This window comes from Mobula hypostoma, chromosome 10, assembly GCF_963921235.1.
Source record: "Mobula hypostoma chromosome 10, sMobHyp1.1, whole genome shotgun sequence".
NCBI classification, from domain to species: Eukaryota; Metazoa; Chordata; class Chondrichthyes; order Myliobatiformes; family Myliobatidae; genus Mobula; species Mobula hypostoma.
In genome coordinates this window covers 94,287,608-94,308,947 of record NC_086106.1, presented here as the reverse complement: position 1 = coordinate 94,308,947, position 21,340 = coordinate 94,287,608, and the positions used below count along the sequence as shown (strand labels likewise).

The 21,340-nt window shown below is 41.5% G+C and overlaps 1 protein-coding gene across 1 annotated transcript in view; it reads left to right on the top strand.

Annotated features, from left to right (window-relative positions):
- The window catches only part of stard8 (StAR related lipid transfer domain containing 8), a 97,981-nt gene that overhangs the window by 28,073 nt on the left and 48,568 nt on the right, over positions 1-21,340 (top strand). Inside the window, exons 2-3 of the mRNA XM_063060866.1 lie at positions 15,960-16,031; positions 18,973-19,054. Coding sequence (XP_062916936.1) covers positions 15,960-16,031; positions 18,973-19,054 — 154 coding nt within the window. The remainder of the gene's footprint in view (positions 1-15,959; positions 16,032-18,972; positions 19,055-21,340) is intronic.

The window sequence follows — 21,340 nt, the reverse complement described above, 5'->3', positions numbered from 1 at the left end:
ATTAATTATCAGTTCACTTACTATGGAAGGTTGAGATTATTACTTAAAGTGAAAGGGTCCCAGAAGCCTCTCAACTTTTCTGGTCTCAAGGGAAGACGATTTGAAAGATTGGATCCAAGTTACCTTCAGACAGATTTTCTTCTTAATTCTGTCTCACTTTTCACTCTGAATCTAAACAATTTTTCCTTTGATTTTATTCATATTTACCCTTCTTCCTTTTTATTTCTCAACATTCCGGTATATAAGCGGGAGACTCTTCATAAGGACTGGAAAGGAAGGGGGAAGACGCCAGAATAAAATGATGGAGGAGCAGGAGAGTAGCTAGAAGTTGAAAAGTGAAGCCAGGATAGGAAAGGTAAATAGCTGAAGATGAAGGACTCTGAATGGAGAGGAGAATTGACCATAGGAGAATGGGAAGGAGGAGGGGATTGAGGGGGAGGTGATAGGCAAGTGAGAAGAGGCAAGAGGCCAGAGTGGGGAATAGAAGAAGGGAGGGGGAGGGATTTTTTTAACTGGAAGGAGAATTCAATATTCATACCATCAGGTCAGAATATCAGGTGTTGCTCCTCCATCATCGTGGCAGAAGAGGAGGCCATGGACACATTGGTATGGGAATCGGAATTAAAATACTTGGCATCTGGGAAGTTCCATTTATGGTGGATGGAGCGGAGGCGCTCTACGAAGCGGTCCCCCGATTTACGATGTGGCTCACCAATGTAGACCAGGCGTGTCCGGTGCTCCCGATACAATAGATGACTCCAGCAGATTTGCAGGTGAAGTGTTGCCTCACCTGGAAGGACTCTTTGGGGCCCTGAATAGAGGTGAGGGAGGAGGTGAATGAGCAGGTTTAGCACTTTGACTACTGTACTTGAATTAAGTTCCACTACTATGTTTGGTCAGATGGGGCCCTTGGAGGAAAGATGATACATTTCTCCCTCTGTATTACAGTAAAATAAACATCCTGAAATGGCTCTTAAAATATGTTTAATATGACACGAAGGTGTCATTTCTAGTTCCACACCATTCCTTTGACTGCTCATTTGCTACTTGCAAGTTAATAACAATTTGTAATCTTTTTTTGTGGGCCTTACGAATATAAATCATGATATTGGTTAAACACCATCATACCCTCAGTACTAATCAATAAGCTCCAAAACCTGAGCCTCTCTACCTCCCTTTGTAACTGGATCCTTAATTTCCTCATTGGGAGACCACAGTCAGTGCAGATTGGAAATAACATCTCCTCCTTACTGACAAGCAACGCTGGTGTATCTCAAGGATGTGTGCTTAGCCCACTGCTCTACTCTCTCTACACTCACGACTGGGCACAGCTCAAATGGCATTGATAAATTTGCCAAAGACACAGCCCTATTGCTGGTAGGATTTCAGATGGTGATGAGGAGGTGTACAGGAATGAGACAGATCAGCTGGTTGAGTGGTGTTGCAACAACAACCTGGCACTCAATGTCAGTAAGATAAAGGAATTGATTGTGGACTTCAGGAAAGGGAAGTCAAGGGAACATTAAATCATTCCTCATCGGGAGATCAGCAGTTTCAGAGAGATCAGAGAAGGTGAACAGTTCCAAGTTCCAGAATGTCAACATCACTGAAGATCTGTCCTGGGCCCAACATATTGATGCAATTACAAAGAAGGCACAACAGCAGATCTATTTCAGTAGGAGTTTGAGGAGATCGGTGTATGACCAAAGATTCTCACAAATTTCTACAGATGTACCTTGGAGCACATTCTAACCAGTGGCATCATCATCTGCACAGGATCGGAAAAAGCTGCAGAAAGTTGCAAATGCAGCCAGCTCTATCATGGGCACTGGCCTCCCCAGTAACAAAGACATCTTTAAAAGTCGATGCCTCAGAAAGGGTGGCGTCCATCAGCAAGAACCCCATCCCCCAGGACAGGTCCTCTTCTCATTGATACCATCGAGGAGGAGGTAGAGGAGCCTGAAGACACACACTGAATGTTTTAGGAACAGCGTCTTCTCCTCCACCATCAGATTTCTGAATTGACAATGAATCCAAAAACATTGCCTCATTATTTTATCTTTTCTTAACTCTCTTTTTGCACCAATTTCTTGTTGTAAGTTATCATTTTTATTATTATATATTGCAATGCACTGCTGCCACGCAGTAACAAATTTCATGACACGTGCGAGTGATATGAAATCTGATTCTGATTCTCTTGATATAGAATGGTCAGTGTGAAACAGCTTCTCAACTAATGGGTGACTATGCCTTCATCGTGAGTGAAAGTGATGATAAAAATTTAACTAGCTCTTCCACATAGATTCAACCAAATATATTAAATTCATACTTGTATGTAATATGAGTATGTTTTGATTATAGCAATACATATTTCTAAACTCTGCCTTTCCACATACATAAAGTGGTCCAGGTTCTTTCTTGTGTAGAATGCTGAAAGTTAAGGTGATTGTTCGTGGTTTGCACTGAATGCCGCCATGTCACCAGGGCTGTTCCACTGCTTTAGGGAATCTTTACAGTTGCTTTCCACTTGGACTAGGGGGAGTGTGGCCTATTCTAGTTCCTCATCTGTTGCTGTGGTTCACTCGTAGATCAAATCTGGGACTTTATCTACATCCTACACCAGTAGCTACTTGGAAATGATTGGAAATCCCTAAAGTAATTAAGGCACATAGGACTTCTATTTGCCACAGTTTTCTTTGTGTAGTTTGTGACATTCCTCTTCATTCTGAACTCTTAAGGTCCACTTTCTATGCTTGAGTTTTTTTTTCATTGTTTTTACACGCTTATCTGCTGAGGAAGCTGTTGAAGGACATACTGATTGAATGCTTGGCTTCATATCCTTGCATTGTAATGGTGAAGTGGTTTGAATTTCCTGTTGAACCCAGCAACTAACCTGCTTCAGAGGTATTTTATTTTATCAAGTTTGGATTTAAATTAAACCGTCAGCACAAGTTTTTTTTTCCCAGAGAAGTCTTTAGCACCCGTTGCCTTGAGGGCTCAAAGCTAGGTAACCTAGTCTTGGATTTAGAGTTCAAATCTTTCTATAGTTTCTTCCATCTTTCATCATCTAAATTGGTTAAATGAATTACGATCTTCACGCATAAAGAGTATGAAGACTTCTGGGTATCTTTTTAATACTGCTATCACATGCATCAATATTTCTCACCAACTCAGAGAAAGGGATCAGTGCAGCATCAGGCAAGTATGCAAGGTAAAGACTTTTCTCTGTGGTAATCACTCTCTCCAGTACAAATGTTATGTTTTATCACTGCATTATGTCATTTATTACATAAATTTAAATGCACGGGAATTTAAATTTGCCCTTTTTAAAAAAAATTAACTTTGAACTGAAGTATATTATATATAGAATTGCGTATGGGCTCATCATAATATTATGGACACTCCTGTCCCCTCTCCAACCCTTTGTGAACACCTCCAACTTTGTTATATAACTTGGGCATTGAAGGAAGGTTCAGGAAATATTTGCTGAGATCAAGATCAGAATCAGATTCAGGTTTATTATCACCGGCATGTGACATGAAATGTGTTAACTTAGCAGTAGCAGTTCAATGCAACACATAATCTAGCGAATTGGAAAAAAAAACAAGTAAATCAATTACATATATTGAATAGATTAAAAAAACATGCAAAAACAGATGTACCGTATATTTTTAAAAAAAGTGAGGTAGTGTCCAAAGATTCAATGTCCATTGATGACGTAAGGAATAACTTAGCTATCGGTAGGTGGTGGTGGGGGGTGGGTATGGTAGGGGGTGTTCATCATTGGAGCAAAGATGAATGAAACTTTCAAAGTTGGAGCAAATGGATGCAAAGCATTAGAGATGTGAGAGTTATCAGATGCTGTAATCTGGAACAAATTGCTGTTGCTTGACCCTTTGAGTTCTTGAATGTTTTGTTTCTCACACAGCTCTGGCAATTGACCTCTATGAACTTAAGAACAAAGATATTAGTTAGATTTTTTTTTACACAACAGTTAGATCATCAAATATCCTTCTATGGGAAAACACTACCCACCAATTAAAGAACAATTTTCAAGTTCAAGTTCAGGTTATTGCCATTCGATCATATACATGTATTTGGCCAAATGAAACAACATTCCTCCAGACTAAGGTGCACAACACAGAACATGTAACTCAAACACATAATTCATAAAGTAATATTGCTACAAACAAATTAACAAATAATAAGATGCGTTTGGGACATAATTAAAAAAGTGAACAGTATAATGCTACTGTGATGAGACCCAGGTGGTAGCAGGGAATTCAGTAGTGGTCCTGGGCGAAGAAGCACTTTCCCATCCTCATAAAGTAGTTCTTGCCCTAATTCCTTGTGGTAAGAGGCTAATTAGATTGTTGGACGGATGAGAGGGTTCATTGACAGTGGTAAGGGCCCTGCGTACGCAGCATTCCGAATAAATATTTCTAATGGGTGGGGGAAAAAAGGCCCCGATGATCATCTCGGCTGTCCTCGCAATCCTTTGCAGGGACTTGTAGTCGGATGCCTTACAATTCTCGCACCAGACTGGTCAGGACACTCTCGGTGGTGCTGCTGTAAAATTTGGTTAGAATGGCGGAGGGTAGGGGGGCGGTGTAGCCTCGCTCGCCTCAGTCTCCTCAGGAAGTGGAGACACTGTTGTGTTTGTTGACAAAGAGGTGGTGTTGAGGGAGCAGGTGAGGCTTTGTGAGGAAAAGGTCGGGAATAGGGTTAAGTGGGAGAATTTTGAGAGAGTCTGGACCGGTATGATGGAAAAGCCAGCATCGTCCTACCGCTTCATGGTTAAAGGAAACAAAAATAAGGACGCTAAACGTTAACTGTTTAAGGGATTGATGAGAACGACACTGTAAATTCCAGTTTAAATGCTCGAGTTCCGGGAGCCCTGGGTGTGATATTCGCTGTGCCTTGGTGCCTGATTTGCCGCTGGTGCGAGTTAGCTCTTCGTGTGCGTGTGTGGATTTGTGTGAGATGTAGGCTGCGTTAGCTCACTCCCACTACTGTTAGATCCATTCGAACTCCCCCAGCGTGCGGTCGGCGTTCCCTCGGCTTTGTCCAGGACTTGCTCGGCAGTTTATCTCAGGCAATTAGAAGTGTGGAACCGAGAGGTGATTTTGACCTCGTTTTCAGTGCTGTACCTTTGTGAATCTGGATGGTGGGATGATTTTGACAGACTGCGGTAAGTCGGAATGAATTAATTGCAGTTATTCCCTTTTAAGCATCCACCGGGATCAAGAATAAAATCATTAATTTTCCGAATTCGGCGGATGGACCTTCATCCTTGTTTTCTTCTTTGGATATGTGCGTCGGTGCAGAAGTCTGGGCGGAGTGGGGTGTGTGTCCATAGGGGCACCGTTTGCTGATGAGTTTCTGTAGCCAGCGTCAAGCGATGGATTATCTTAGTACTTCCCCACCTTTCCGATGAATTTGATGTGTATCGAGCGTGGCAGGAACAAGTGGAAATATTTTTAGAAGCTTGTGCCGGTATGTAGATGTACAGGTGTATGCTCCTTTCTGGTTTCACTTTGCAACAGGTCCCATCCTCATCCACTGGCCCTCTCCGCTTTCCGGCCCCGTAGATTGACTTGTTGACCAGATGCAGACACAGGCGGACTGTCCAGTTAGTCTCTTTCTCTCTACCCTTCGACAAGCTCGCTAGCGGAGAGGGAGGAGAGAGTTGATGGGGGAGAGAGAGTGAGAATGGGGCAGGGAAGAGAGGGGACGGGGGTATTGGGGAAGGGAGTGAGGGGTTAGGCAAGAAATAATAATGTGATGTTTGCGTTTGCTATTGATTCGGGTGACCTCAGCACTGCTTGGAAACAGGCATCGTATTTTCTTATTGGCAGGTAAATGTATAAAAATTGTAACTGTTATCCGGACAGGGTGGTTGGCAGTTTGAACGGGTCTCTGCTTTATCTTCTGAAGACCAGGTAGCGGTGATTAGGTATTAAATAGGAACTCACCGGCACCCAGGTTCGCCAAATTACAAACCATAGTCTCCAGGCTCTGAAGTAAAAATTTTAAAAAGTTTCACATACATCAGAATTTGACTGACTAAGGCCATTTCAACAACTAAATACTGGTTGTCTGAGACTGCCGGACTTGCTTCACAGGTCACGTGGCGTCTGTCGGGTGAAAACCAGTTAAGATAAAATCCCCTCAGAAATATTTTTCTCGTCATCCTAGTTCTGTTTATGAGAGAACTGGGGAAAAATATAAAATTCATTAAATTTTGAGGGGGCTGGGTTGCGTATCCAGGCCAAGGTCCTAAGATTGTTTATCTCAGCAGAAGCTTTGATTCTTGGCTTAGCCAGTGTGCCAGCTACAAGGAGCTTTTCAATGCTGTGAAGAGTTCTCAGATTTTATTTCGGAGACCTGCTGTTGTGCATGACTGAGCTCAAAGATCTCATGGATTTCAAGACTTTTTGATGTGGGCAATGTCTGGAGTGCCTGACTTTAAATTAAAAATCTGATGCGGAACGTCTTTCAAGCTGACATTCCTAATTGTGGGTATCTAATAATGAATGGATAACATCCCTTCTGCAGGTGTTAGGTTTAAGATTTATATTCTTGGCTCTGAATGTAGACAATACTCGGAGCACAGAAGGAGAAAGCCAAGGGTAAAGAGAGGAAAATTAGTACTAGATTACATTATTCTTCAAACCACACCAAGGTGCAAGGATGTCAAATATTAATTTAAGTAGAACTAAGTATTATACCAGCTTTCTGAGCAGGATGTTTTCACATCTTTGTTGTGAAGTTTGGTAGGAATGAGGTATGAACCTATTTTAAGCAGCTAACATAATTGAGAAATGCCTTTGTCCTAGGTTAAGTGTCTACTTTCTTAACAGAGACCGAGCAATCTTTGATATTTCCTAATCTGTATCAATAGGAGATCTGCACTGAGAACTAGTAATTGGAATCCTCCTTCAAGACTGAGGATCTCCTGGCTTAGCACATCTCATAGTGAAGGTTAATGGCACATTTGAATAATATTAAGCTTCAATACAATAGTTGACTAAAAGAATGGATGTTGACTAATGAAGTTGTTCACTGGCTTCTGAGCTGCCAAGACTGAAGAACAATGTTGTAGGGAGGACAGATTTAGTATTGGGGTCTAAGGGTAGATGTTTCTGGCACTTTGCCTGATGATTTTTTTTGTAGATCATACCTTGTGGTGAATGAACGCAAGTAACTCTTATTGAATGGATTGAATAGGTGTAAATTGCATAATAATTTGCATATAATCCATTGAAAGAGTGAATTAGCAATCTTATTTCCATCTTTGTGGATCTTGAATTGGCTTGCCCACAGAAGGCCAAGGATGGTTGTAGGTAGTTCCTATTCTGCATGGAGGAAGGTGACCAGTGGTGTTCCCCAGAGATCTGATCTGGGACTCCTCCTGTTTGTGATTTTTTTAATATAAATGACCTCGATGAGGAAGTAGAAGGGTGAGGTTAGTAAGTTTGCTGATGACACAAAAGTTGGGAGTGTTGTGGATAGTCTGGGGGGTTGTCAGAGGTTACACAGGGACATCAATAGGATGTAGAACTAAGCTGAAGAGTGGCAGATGGAATTTAACCCGGATAAATGTGAAGTGGTTCATTTTGGTAGGTCAAATTTCAAGACAGAATATAGCATTAATGGTAAGACTCTTGGCAGTGTGGACTATCAGGGAGATCTTGGAGTCCATGTCAATAGGACATTCAAAGCTGCTGCACAGGTTGACTGTGTTGTTAAGAAGGTGTATGGTGTGATGGCCTTCATCAACCATGGGATTGAGTTCAAGAGCTGTGAGATAATGTTAAAGTTATATAAGACCTTAGTTAGACCCCATCTGGAGTACTGTGTTCAGTTCTGGTCACCTCACTACAGGAAGGATGTGGATACTATGGAGAGAGTGCAGAGGAGATTTACAAGGATGTTGCCTGGATTGGAGAGCATGCCTTATGAGAATAGGTTGAGTGAACTTTGCCTTTTCATCCTGGAGCGACAGAGGGTGAGAGATGATCTGACAGAGGTGTATAAGATGATGAGAGGCATTGATTGTGTGGATAGCCAGAGGCTTTTTCCCAGGGCTGTAATGGCTAACACGAGTGGGCATAGTTTTAAGGTGCTTGGAAGTAGGTACAAGGGGGATGTCAGAGGTAAGTTTTTCACACAGAGTGGTGGGTGCGTGGAATGTACTGCAGCAAGGGTGGTAGAGGTGGATACAATAAGGCCTTTTCAGAGACTCTTAGAAAGGGTACATGGAGCTTAGAAAAATAGAGGGCTATGCAGCAGGGAAATTCCAGGCAACTTGTCGGGTAGGTTACATAGTTGGCACAACATTGTGGGCCGAAGGGACTGTAACGTGCTGTAGATTTCTTTGTTCTACGTTTTCTTGTGGTTTTTTTGTCAAGCAAGTGCTGATATATTTTGAGGTATAAACTCCTCTTAGGCTTCCAGCCAGGTACAGGTATCAATTTTAATCATTGTTTCGATGACAAATTCTGCCATGCCTGATGAAGATGGCAGAGTTCGTCATTGAAATGTCACTTAAAATCAATACCTCTACCTGGCTGGAAGCCTGAGAAGAGTTTATTTCTCATGTACGCCGGGAAAGTACTAGATCCATTTTCATGTTTTGAGGTGTTTTACAATTTTCCCAAATTTCTCTGTATTCACAGCAACTATTGGGGTCTGATTTAGGGGGCTGTTGTTTGTAAAAACTCTCTGGGGCCACTTGTGCTACTAATGTGCAAAATGAGTTCATAATCTGAGTTTTGTTCACGGCCTCTTTCTCAGCTCTTATCCCGGCTACCAACATTTAGCACAGTGAAAGCGTGTGAGAGATTGCTGTCTCTCTCCTTCTGGCTCTGGTCTTTGTCTCACTGGGGGATAAAGCTTATCAACATTTTGAGATTGAAAGGACTCTCTTAGTTTTATATCCCCCATGAATTCAGTAGACATCTTTTACCAGCCTTGCTATGATGCTGGGACCTCTTATCGCCTATTGATCTGTCTTCCAACAGAAGAGAATAGTCAATTCTAAAGCTAAGTAGGTATTGAGAGAAAAATAACATGAGTGGAAGGAGAAAAAGTATTAAAATTAAAATAGACATGAGAAAAGAATATTGATGACAAGTATTGATGTTGTGGTTATTATTTGTCTATTGTCGAGAACTTTGAGTTGTATGTATTTGTCTGTTATCTAATACTCGTGCAAAGCACTTTTGCTACTTATAGAGCTGCAGTATTTTCTTTTTAAGAATTTTGGGAATATAACCAGTTGGAAATTTTTTTGCCCTAATTCTGGCTACCTTACATCAAGTAGTTTTCATAGTGAGTTGTATGATAGCAAAGCGATTAGAAAAGACTAATCTGAGGAATACGGACATAGGCGCCTTCCCAAGTACAATACTCAATCCCAGTGGCCTGCTGTTGTGGAAAGCTGGGATTTTTACAGACCACATATGTAGCTTACAATTTTGTGGTGTCCTCGACTGCATCTAACAACTCTTGATAAGGGTTTGCATCCTTTTAAAATCTTACATAAACATCTGGAGCTTCCTTTCCCATGACATCTGTTTCTTGAATGTGTGACTTGAACTGAGGGAGGCAGGAAAATGGTTTCAGCTCCTATTTTTATAACAGTAAATGAAATATCTTAAATATAGGCGGCCATTGTTCGCTAGTAACCAATTAATGCAGGCCTGTTCCTGCTCAGGTTCATTGTTTCGTTGTTTGTTTGCTCTCTTGCCTTTCTCTCTCAAGGATGATTATACTTGCTGTAATGGGAAGGTCACCGGACGTCGGCTTCCCTTTGTACCTGAGTCATTCTTTAGATTTGAGGCTGGACAATGAAGACTAGAGTTTCTTGCTTAAACCATATTTTCTAATCCTTTTTGTATTACTTAATTTTATTATTAATATATCACTGACGGGAAAAAATGATGCTGGGATATCAACAGACATCAGAATGGAGAAATCAGGTTTATTATCACTGGCATGTTGTGAAATCTGTTGTTTTGCGGCAGCGGTGCAGTGAAATACATTAAAAAATAATCTGTTACAATAAGAAACATGAAATAAATATATAATGCACAAAGGGAACAGAAGTGAGGGAATGTTCATCGTCTGTTCAGAAATCTGATTTCGGATTTGTAGAAGCTGTTCCTACAATGTTAAATGTGTGCCGTCGGGCTCCCTAATGGTAGCAGTGAGAAGAGGGCATCTTGGCAAGTGAGGAACTTTAATAATAGATTCCGCCTTTTTTGAGACATCATGTTTTGAAGATGTCATTGATGCACATCAATAGGCAGCAAAGCTGAGCCCCAGTAAGCCTCTGATGCAACATCCATCCACTTTACAGCAATGAATATGAGCAGTTTCCAAGTCTATGTAGCTGAGAACTGCTTCTGCCGGCACACTTGTTATTTGAGCTGTGAATACTAGTGATAGTTTGAGTTTGTGGGTTTAAATAATGAAGTTCTAGTTTCCAGAGAGTATAAAGTCAAGCCATATTCCATTCCATTATTATTCCTTTCTTATTTGAAGAAATCCAGAGCAATTACAGCAGGTGTCAGCACTAACAACCAATCCACAATGCAGAAAGGTCAAATGTCTAAGTTACCAAAGCTGTTCTAAAGGGCCTCAGTTTCGGAATAGTCTTTTGGTTGCAGTGGTACACAATTTTGCCAAGGTTCAGAGAGCAACAGAGGCCTCCAAGATGACAATTCAAGTGTGGTCGCCGTGGTTTTTGGACAGCTTAATTTATAGGTTTAAAAATTATTTTGTAACCAAGCAGAATTGCATTCTACATCAATATTCTAAGTCATTGTAATTTTAATGCTATCCACTGGGCTATTCACAGTTCACTCAGTTGAGCAAGCTGTTTGTTGTCACATGGTAATAAAGGAAACTGCATAAACACTGCCTTCAAACCTCAGTATCAGATTTATTATCACTGTCTTCTATGACAATAGTCCCCAACCACTGGGCCACGGACTGGTACCGGGCCACAAAGCATGTGCTACCGGGCCATGAGGAAACGATACAAGTCAGCTGCACCTTTTCCTCATTCCCTGTCATGCACTGTTGAACTGGAACATAGGGTTGCCAACTGTCCTGTATTTGCCAGGACATCCCGTATATTGGGCTAAATTGGTTTGTCCTGTATTTCCCCCGCTAAGGAGCCTTCCTATGAAACCTTTTGTGCCGAAATGGTGTGAAGCAAAGAAGCAATTACCACTAATTTATATGGGAAAAATTTTTGAGCCTTCCCAGACCCAGAAAATAGCCTAACAAATCATACCAAATAACACATAAAACTGAAAATAAATAACCGTAAACATATAGTAAAAGCAGGAATGATATGATAAACACACAGCCTATATAAAGTAGAAATAATGTATGTACAGTATAGTTGGGAAGATGAAGGCAAAACTGATTTGTGGGAGAAAAATTCGGCACATACGCGCATGCGCACATCACATGCTGACGTCACGCATGTGCACGCAGGTGCCCGTGCAAGGCTTCATGGTCATGGTAGCCTTTCCTGGGGTAAAGTGTCCTGGGATTTGACTGCTACTTTTGCCCCTTATTTGGGAGTGAGAAAGTTGGCAACCCTAACTGTAAAAGACATGTTGAGGTGAGTTTAACCCTACTTGAACCCCCCCCCCCAGTCGGCCGGTCCGCAAGAATATTGTCAATATTAAACCGGTCCGCGGTGCAAAGAAGGTTGGGGACCCCCGTTCTATGACATGAAATTTGTTCTTTTGTGGCAGCAGTACAGTGCAAAGATATAAAATTACTATAAATTACAAAATAAATAGTGCAAAAAAAAAGGAATAATGAAATGGTGTTCATGGGTTCACGAACCATTCTGAAATCTGGTAGCGGAGGGGAAGAAGCTGTTCCTGCATCACTGAGTGTAGGATTGGGGCTCCGGTACCTCTTCCCCAAATGTAGTCATGAGAAGAAGGCAGGCCCTGGATGCTGAGGATCCCTGATGATGGATGTGGCTGCTGCCTTGAGGCACCATCCCTTGAAGATGGCTTTGGTGGAAAGGATTGTGTCCATGAAGGAGCTGGCTGTGTCTGCAGCCCTGTACAGCCTCTTGTGGTCCTGTGGATTGGGAATGCTCCATATTATACAGTACTGTGATACAACCAGTTAGAATGCGTTCTACCGTGCACAGATGGAAGTTTGCAAGAGTCTTTGGCAATGTGCCAAATCCCCTCAAACTGCTAATGAAGTAGAACTGCTAGTGTATCTCGTTTATTATCCCTTTCTATAAGAATCTTAATTAAACTACCGGTTGTAATGCTGAAGGATTGCTTCTGGTGCCTGGATCGCCATGAGCAATCTCTCCATTACTCTTCTGTGAAAGTCCCTTCGGTGGCTGTGTTCTTCAGTTTTCCAAAAGACCTAATTGTGGGAAACTTCACGGTGAAAGATGCCCCAGTTCTGCCACTCAGTGTACGAGCAGCAAAGTAAAGAGATGATGGACCATTTGTAACAGCTTAGAAAAGTCATCCACTAATTTGTGACCAGAATTGAAGGCTGAAGATTTGGGAATTAGTCCTGAACTGACTCCAAGATTTTTGATCCACATTGAAATAAAGTGTATATTTGTTTCAGAGACTGCACAAAAAAATAGATACTGTTAAAGTTAGCAGAGACAAGACGTGCCAAAATGTAGTGGGGGCTTTGATACTGTCAACCCTCTTATTGTGCCTCTTAAGCTGGTGCAGTGATGGTGAATATACACATTACATATTTTTATTGCTAATGTGAAGCAAGAGGTACATTTCCTTTTGCATTTGTAGAGGCCTCATCCCTGGGCAGTTATTGGAAATTGTAACCTTTTACATCGTTAATTGCCTGGCAACGGTTGAGTGTACTTGTGCACTGAGAAGGGGAAAGGAATTGGATAAATGACTGCTTTCTTAGCTGGATGAGGTAAGCTGTTAGTTTTTCCAAAGTCCACATGCAGTACTGTGAATCTCCTTTCCACTGAATCCTTGCCAAGAGAAACCCAGGTTTCCATTAATGAAATGCCATCCAGTTGATGCCATTTATTTATATGAGCTGTGTCCTCAGTAGTATGAATGCTTAACTAGTGTGAAAATATTCTATTTTGAGCTCTCTCAATTCTGTGTATCTGGTTACCTGTCTCTTTGGAAATGTCCTGCGGTTGGAAGACATTACAGGATGACTTCCTTACTCCTCCATCTAGTGAGTCATACAGCACTGAAAGAGGCCGTTCGGCCCATCTTGTCCATGCCAACCATCATCCCATCTGATACGGCAGTGTAATTCAGTTGGTTACAGAGCAGAAATGTTATTGGTAATATTATTAGTGCAGAGTGTGGCATGGGAAATATTTACTAGAATTGTATTAGTTAGATGAATTGGATATAAAAATAGTCCCAGTGTTGAGTACCTTGCACAAATAGTGATCATATTAATGATTTTAGTAAGACAATAAGACATTGGCGCAGAGTTAGGCTATTCGTCTCATCGAGTCTGCTCTGCCATTTCATCATGGTTGATTTACTCTCCCCCTCAACCCCATTTTCCTGCTTTCTCGCTGTAACCCTTAAACGCCATGACTAATCAAGAACCTATCAACCGCTGCTGTAAGTATACTTAGTGTCTTGGCCTCCACAGCCATCCATGGCAATGAATTCCACAGATTTGCCACTCTCTGCTTAAAGAAATTCCTCACTATCATGTTCTCAATGGACGTCCCTTTAATCTGAGGCTGTGCCCTCTGGTCCGAGACTCGTCTACTACAGGAAACATCCTCTCCAACTCCATTCTATCTAGGCCTCTCAATACAAGAGTGTTTGGTAAGATGTCTTGCCAGAACAATTTGGTTTTAATACTGCAGGACGAGATTGTGACCTCTGAGATAAATCCATTACTTCTCTTTGATCAGTCCTTCAGAATGGTGGCAGACTCTTAAAGACAAGAAGTTAGTATTGCTCCTGTGCTCCTTTATTTATTCTGTCATCTCTGAATCTGCTAATATGTGTCTGCAATTTTTAAAAAACTGCATCTTCTTTTCTCTACCTCTTCATTATTTCTTTAATCTTTTTTAAAAGTTGCCAGAGCCCTTCCTAATACTGTGTTGTGATTCTGGGTAATGGTTTTCATTGTGGCAAGATCCTAATCCCGCTGTCTGTCTAAGTTTATTAGTGTGCCATCACACTTCTTGCCATCTGTAGTTTTCATTGTGCAGTGATCTCCTTGCTGAAGAAAAAATCCCATTCCCAGTTCCATGCACCTTAGGGGAAGTGAACATTGTGGTTGTCCTTCAATGGTCACACATTCTGAGACAGTACTTGAGATTATGCTCAAGATGCACTAACGTCTTGGAATTGCATCAGTCACCTCCAGATAGGAGAAGCTTAGAAAGTATTAAAAAAATCCAAAAAAGAACCTTTAATCGCGTCAGTTAGTCCTGACGAAGGGTCTCGGCCTGAAACGTCGACTGCGCCTCTTCCTATAGATGCTGCTTGGCCTGCTGCGTTCACCAGCAACTTTGATGTATGTTGCTTGAATTTCCAGCATCTGCAGAATTCCTGTTGTTTATCGCCTAGCTGTTGGTTTTTGTGGTAAATCATTGGATAGCTTGTGGTAACTCCACCTGAGCTATTTAAAACTTTACTGTGCATTCTGTATGTTCAGGTGGTTGTACCTCTATTTACGTGGCATTGTGCAGACACAAGTATCCCCAATTATATTTTGTGCATGACAAGTAAACATCAGTTGGTCAAATCATCTCTGATGTTCACAATACTGACACCCAGACCAACCTATACACATTCCTCAGAGTGGTCTGGTGTCATAGTTTTCAGCATTGACACTAGACAGGAAGCGTCCAATTCCTGTGTAGTAAAATTGTTTGTGTTGGGAACAATTGAAGAGTTGATGGGGAATTTGCAACCAGTGTACAATCTGACACAGTAGCAAATGAAGGTGACAAGAGAAATCGAGAGGTTTTGGCTTTAAGACATTATAAGGTTCCATGAGACAGGCATTAGACAGGAAAAGTGTTCTAAATTGCTCAAGTCCTGAGAAAGGAGTGAAAATATTGTGTGTTTTTAAGGGCATGAGGAAGAATAGTAACAGTGCCTCTTTCACTTCAGACGGTTGAGGAAGTTTGGTATGGGCCCCCAAATCCTAAGAACTTTCTACAGGGGCACAATTGAGAGCATCCTGACTGGCTGCATCCCTGCCTGGCATGGGAACTGTACCTCCCTTAATCACAGGACTCTGCAGAGAGTGGTGCAGACAGCCCAGCGTATCTGTAGTTGTGAATTTCCCATGATTCAGGACATTTACAAGGACAGATGTGTAAAAAGGGCTCGTAGGATCATTGGGAACCCAAGCCATCCCAACCACAATCTATTCCGGCTGCTACCATCTGGGAAATGGTACCGCAGCATAAAAACCAGGACCAACAGGCTCCGGGACAGCTTCTTCCACCAGGCCATCAGGCTGATAAACTCACGCTGATTTGAGTGTACTCTATATTACATTGACTGTTCTATTTATTATAAATTATTATAAATTACTATGATTACACATTGCACATTTAGATGGAGATGTAATGTAAAGATTTTTGCTCCTCGTGTATGTGAAGGATGTAAGAAATAAAGGCAATTCAATTCACTGAGGAATGCAGAACCACAGAGTAAATGAAAGAGAAGATAAGTATAGGGGAAGGGGAGTGTGAATAAAGGACAGTTGGGGTATTCTGATGAAAATAGACAAAGAGGGGTGGGAGAACTTGTGTGGAGCTAAGGATGAGCTAAGCCAATTGATTTGATCTGCACAGTAGACTCCTTGCATCTCTCTGTAAATGAAAAACTTTGCTTATTTTGCTCTTCAATTGTGACATTAAAGTGAAAAATGGTGTTCCAAGAATTAATTTACTGAACTCTTTATTACAGAGCAGGAAGCGAAGGATGCGTGTGATTGGCTGCGGGCAGCAGGATTTCCTCAGTATGCACAGCTCTATGAAGGTGGGGGTGCTCTTGATTCCTTATTGTTTGATTTGGTTTCTGAATGGGAGAGGACCAATGGGAAACTGTGGTCCTGAGACGGAGAGAAATTTGTTTTAATTTACCATATATAAACTTACTTGAGGACAATGGTGCACCTGTTATCCCAGGATGTTTGATATTGTTCCCCCAATAACAGTCTGTGTGTCTTTTTCCTTTCCTTTCTGTTGCCCTTGGCTTATTTGTCCCAGAGAATATTACTGAAATGTAGCATAACAGTTCCAGGCCACAAGGATGGTAACAGTCCCAGGCAGCCCTCCACTACCTTCCTATGGGCAATTAGAGGTGGGCATGAATAACGACCTTGCCAGCAAAGCCCAAGTCCATTGAGCGAATGAGTTCATGAAGCTACCAGTTAATTAAGAAAGATTATTCTGCCCATACAAATCCTAACTCAGAATTTCCATCTCATTGCCTCCTCATTTTGTCAGCCAGTTGATCCATGTATGATTCAAAAATTCAGCTGGGAAATGTGCAGGAGTCCCAGACAGATGAAAAAGTTTTGTCGTTCTTCTGTTGAAATTGGAGGGCTGTTTGGGGATTTTTTTTTTGTGGTGGCCTTGATGCTTGTGAAAGACCAGTGGTGAATCTGAGTTCAGACTTCTCACAGACAGCTTAAATCCTTCAAGAAGTTGGGAAAGATTTATTTCCCCCAAATCAATTTTAATGTTATTAATAGACAGTTATTGCACAGAACACTTGCTCTTGATAATTTATTCAATAACTTAAAGTTGAATGTGGTTTAGACTGCCACTTGCCTTTTTGGTTTGCCAGTCTTCTCAAATGTTGGCACTTAGTTGACTTTTTGCAACCTATTGTATCTCCCCAGTATCCATTACAACATGAAAACTTGATCGATGTTATGGGCATATCCTGAACACTAAACACTTTGCATTGAATTCTGCAACCACCTTTAGTCAATGTGGTATTTTCTAAAGGTTATTCTGCTACCCGGAGTGCAGATCTACATACATGCTCATCTTCCAGCACCTGGACAAGGCCTCCTGGACCATGCCTCCAAGAGGTCAGCAGAGCTACTGTTAGTAAATCTTGCAGTCCACATTGCCTTAGGGAGAGTTACCTCATTTGCAGCCAGGGTTCACCTGCCCTTAAAAAGATAAGGCAGAAGTGAATGGAAGCTGGTGCCAAACTAGACTGGTAGATTAATTAGAAGAGTCTTCCTGTTTCATCTGCTACATTAAGATTCCAGCACTAATATATTGTGACATAAAGTTCCGTGAAAGGCACAGTGTGCCTTCTCCATTTTTTTCAGATCTTATAAATCAGAGCTAAATAAATTCACAAATGGTTAACTTCTACACTACTTTTGCTTTGAATATTTATTAGCTATTATAACAGAGCTTCCTGTTTTAAAATTCTATTTTAAACTTTTCTGTGAGGACTTTATATATTTAATTAAAGCAAACATTTGAAGTGTAATAAAGGCTTGACAGTAACTTTAAGTGACCCTGGGAGGGTCAGCAGGGAACAATTACTGGAAGTAAAGCATGCTGGGAAATGATCTTGAGCAAATCTCCTCTCTGTTAATCAACCTTCACCCTCCGGCTAACAGCTTGCCCCACAATGAAAGCACATGTTGTTGCTCCCTTTGGGAAAATTACTTTCATCCCTGAAAAAAATCCCAGTTATTGCTGCCTGACTTTGCTGTGTGGGACTTGTTAAATCTCTGTTGAATTGGGTTGGGGGTGGAGGGAACTGAAAGCTCAGAAATTACGTTGTGCTTATATTGGCCTTTTGGTTTTCCTCAGACGTTGTTAGTCACTGTTGGACTAAGCAACCTCCATTGTCTCGAGTTCTGCTCTGACATGGCTGCTCAGTGTTCATGTTGCTCCCTCACTTCATCAGCGCATGCTGAGACACCAAGTGCACTAGACAGTCTCTTTAATCTGCATTGCACTAAACAAGACTGGTCCTGTTTAAATGATTTTTGTGACAATTCCTTTACTTATTGCATTTACTACTCTTTAGATTTTTGATGACAGTTGTGTAACTAACTGATCCCATGAGAATCCAGCTTAAGCACCTTAAGAATAGTACAGCTCTCTCTCTATATAATTGACTCAACACATGGTAGGGGAGAGTGGAGCTTTCCATGCACTTTCTTCCAATTGTGTACCGTGCTAACATTCACTGGAGTTCTTTCCCTGACTTAGAAACATAGAAAACACTCAGCACAATACAGGCCCTTCGGCCCACAAACTGTGCTGAACATGTCCTTCCCTTAGAAATTACCTAGGGTTACCCATAGCCCTCTATTTTTCTGAGCTCCATGTACCTGTCCAGGAGTCTTCCAAAAGACCCCATTGTATCCACCTCCACTACCGTCGCTGGCAGCCCACTCCACGCACCCACCACTCTGCGCAAAAAATTTACCCCTGACATCTCCTCTTTACCCACTTCCAAGAACCTTAAAACTGTGCCCTCATGTGCTAGCCATTCCAGCCCTGGGAAAAAGCATCTGACTTTGATCCTCATCTGATACAAATGCATCCAAGTATACTTTCTTTTTACAGATGAGAATATTTAAAACACTGATCATAATTGATGCATTTAGAAAAGTGTCATCTTTGTTGATGCTTTGATGTGAAAAATGGCCACTTCTTCATCTGTGAAGATTTGAAAATTGAACCTCAGTGTGTTTCAGCACCTGAAGAAGGAGAAAATGTTGATAAAGTTGATGGATCAGGCAAAATCTGAAGACTGCAAGGAAAAATAGTTGGGTCTTCCTTCAGGGAGTTACCTTCTGAAAGATTGTTGAAATCCTGATATGATTGAATAAATTTCAATTGTAGCTGGATCAGGCAAGTTTAGTTTTTTGCAACTAAGTGGAGGGAGCAAGTCAGGCACAAATTGATGAATGATTTTCCCCCTTATTTTTCAGACTCCCAGTTTCCCATTGACATCACAGCGGTCAAGAAGGATCACATTTTTCTTGACGAGGATTCTTTGAAATCAGTGTGCAGGTAACTATTGTGAACCTTTTTAATGGTGGCTACTCTTCTCACTTTTCTTCCTAAAGGTTTCTGGCTAGAAATTCCACAGAACAGTACCACGTTATTATTTTGTATGCCGTGATCTTTTATATGAAATTTTTTGCTGAATTTAATTGACAGCACTTGTAGGATTTGTAGGATTGTAGTCACACTCTTCACAAATGACGTACTTAAGTACAAAACCTTCTGGTGCACAGTGCATGGTTGATGCCTCTGTTGTTATCTTCTTGTAACAATGCAAGAATTGGAAGCAATTCAGAAGGTGCAGGATAGGTATATCCCAAAGAAGAAGTATTCCAAAGGCAGGATGACACAACCATTACTGACAAGAGAAGTCAGAGCCACCATAAAAGCCAAAGAGAAGGTATATGATTGAGCAGAAATTAGTGGGAAGTGGGAGGACTGTGAAGCTTTTAAAAACCAACAGAGGGCAACTAAAAAGGCATAAAGAAGGAAAAGATGGAATATGAAGGTAAGCTAGTCAATAATAAAGAGGATACCAAAAGTTTCTTCAGATACATGAAGTGTAAAAGAGAGATGAGAGTAGATATTGGACCACTAGAAAATGGTGCTGGAGGGGTAGTAATCTGTTGATGTTGTGTACTCGGATTTTCAGAAGGTCTTTGACAAGATGCCACACGCGAGTCTGCATAACAAGCTATGAGACCATGAATAAAGTAGTAGCTGACTGGTAGAAGGCAAAGAGTGGGAATAAAGGGAGCCTTTTCTGGTTGGTTGCCAGTGTCTGGTGGTGTTCAGGGGTCTGTGTTGCAATCGATTCTTTTTATACTATATGTCAATGACTTGAACGACAGAATTGATGGCTCTGTGGCTAAGTTTGCGGATGATGCAAAGACAGGTGGAGAGGCAGAAGGTGTTGAGGAAGCAGGGAAGCTATGAAAGGACATAGTTTAGGAGAATAGGCAAAGAAGTGTCAGATGAAATACAGTGTCGGAAAGTGTATGGTCATGCACTTTGGTAGAAGACTATTTTGTAAATGGAGAGAAAATTCAAAAATCTGAGGGGCAAAGGGACTTGAAAGTCCTTGTGCAGGATTCCCTGAAGGTTACTTTATAGGTTGAGTCTGGTGCGGAAGGTAAATGCAATGTCAGTGTTCATTTTGAGCGGACTAGAATATAAAAGTAAATATGTAATATTGAGGCTTTATAAGGCATTAATGAGACCTCATTTAGAGTACTCTGAGCAGTTTTGGGCCCCTATCTAAGAAAGGATATGCTGACATTGGAGAAGGTTCAAAGTAGGTTTGGAAAATGACTCTGGGATTGAGAGGCTTATCATATGAGGAGCTTTTGATGGCTTTGGATCTGTACTCACTGGAATTCAGAAGAATGAGGGAGGATCTCATTGAAACCTATGGAATGTTGAACAGCCTCGATAGAGTGGATGTGAAAAGGATGCTTCCTACAGTGGGAGAGTCTGAGACCAGAGGAGACAGCCTCAGAATAAAAGGGCATCCATTTAGAATGGTGATGAGGAAGAATTTCATTAGCCCTAGAGCAGTGAGTCTGTGGAATTCATTGCCACAGGTGGCTGTGGAGGCCAAGTCATTAGGTAGATCTAAGGCAGAGGTTGATGGGTTCTTGATTAGTCAGGGTATGAGAGGTTATGGGGAGAAGGCAGGAGATTTGTGCTGAGAGAAAAAATAGATCAGCCATGATGAAATGGCAGAGTAGCTGTGATGGGCCAAATGGCTTAATTCTGCCCCTATATCCTATGGTCATCAATTAACAGTTGAAGTTTCAGGACGAGATCCTTCGAAAGGTCTCAGTCTGAAACTTCATCTGTTTGTTCATTTCCATAGAAGCTGCCTAACTTGCTGAGTTCCTCTAGCATTTTGCTTGTGTGTTGTTCTGGATTTCCAGCTTCTGCAGTATCTCTTCTGTTTGTGGTCAAGTCCATACATCACGATTATTGCACCACTGCGCACATCTACACAGAGCGTTGTCGCAGGAAAGCAACATCCGTCATCAGGGACCTCCACCACCTAGACCATGCTCTCTTCTCACTGCTGCCAGAAGGAAGAAGGTGCTGGAACCTCAGAACTCTCACCACCACATTCAGGAACAGTTACTGCCCCTCAACCATCAGGCTCTTGAACCAGAGGAGGTAACATCAGTAAACTTCACTCGTCTCATCATTGAACTGTTTCCACAACCTGTGGACTCACTTTCAATTACTCTTCACCTCATGTTCTTGATATTTAGTCCCTGTTGATTGACTATTACTTTTTTCTTT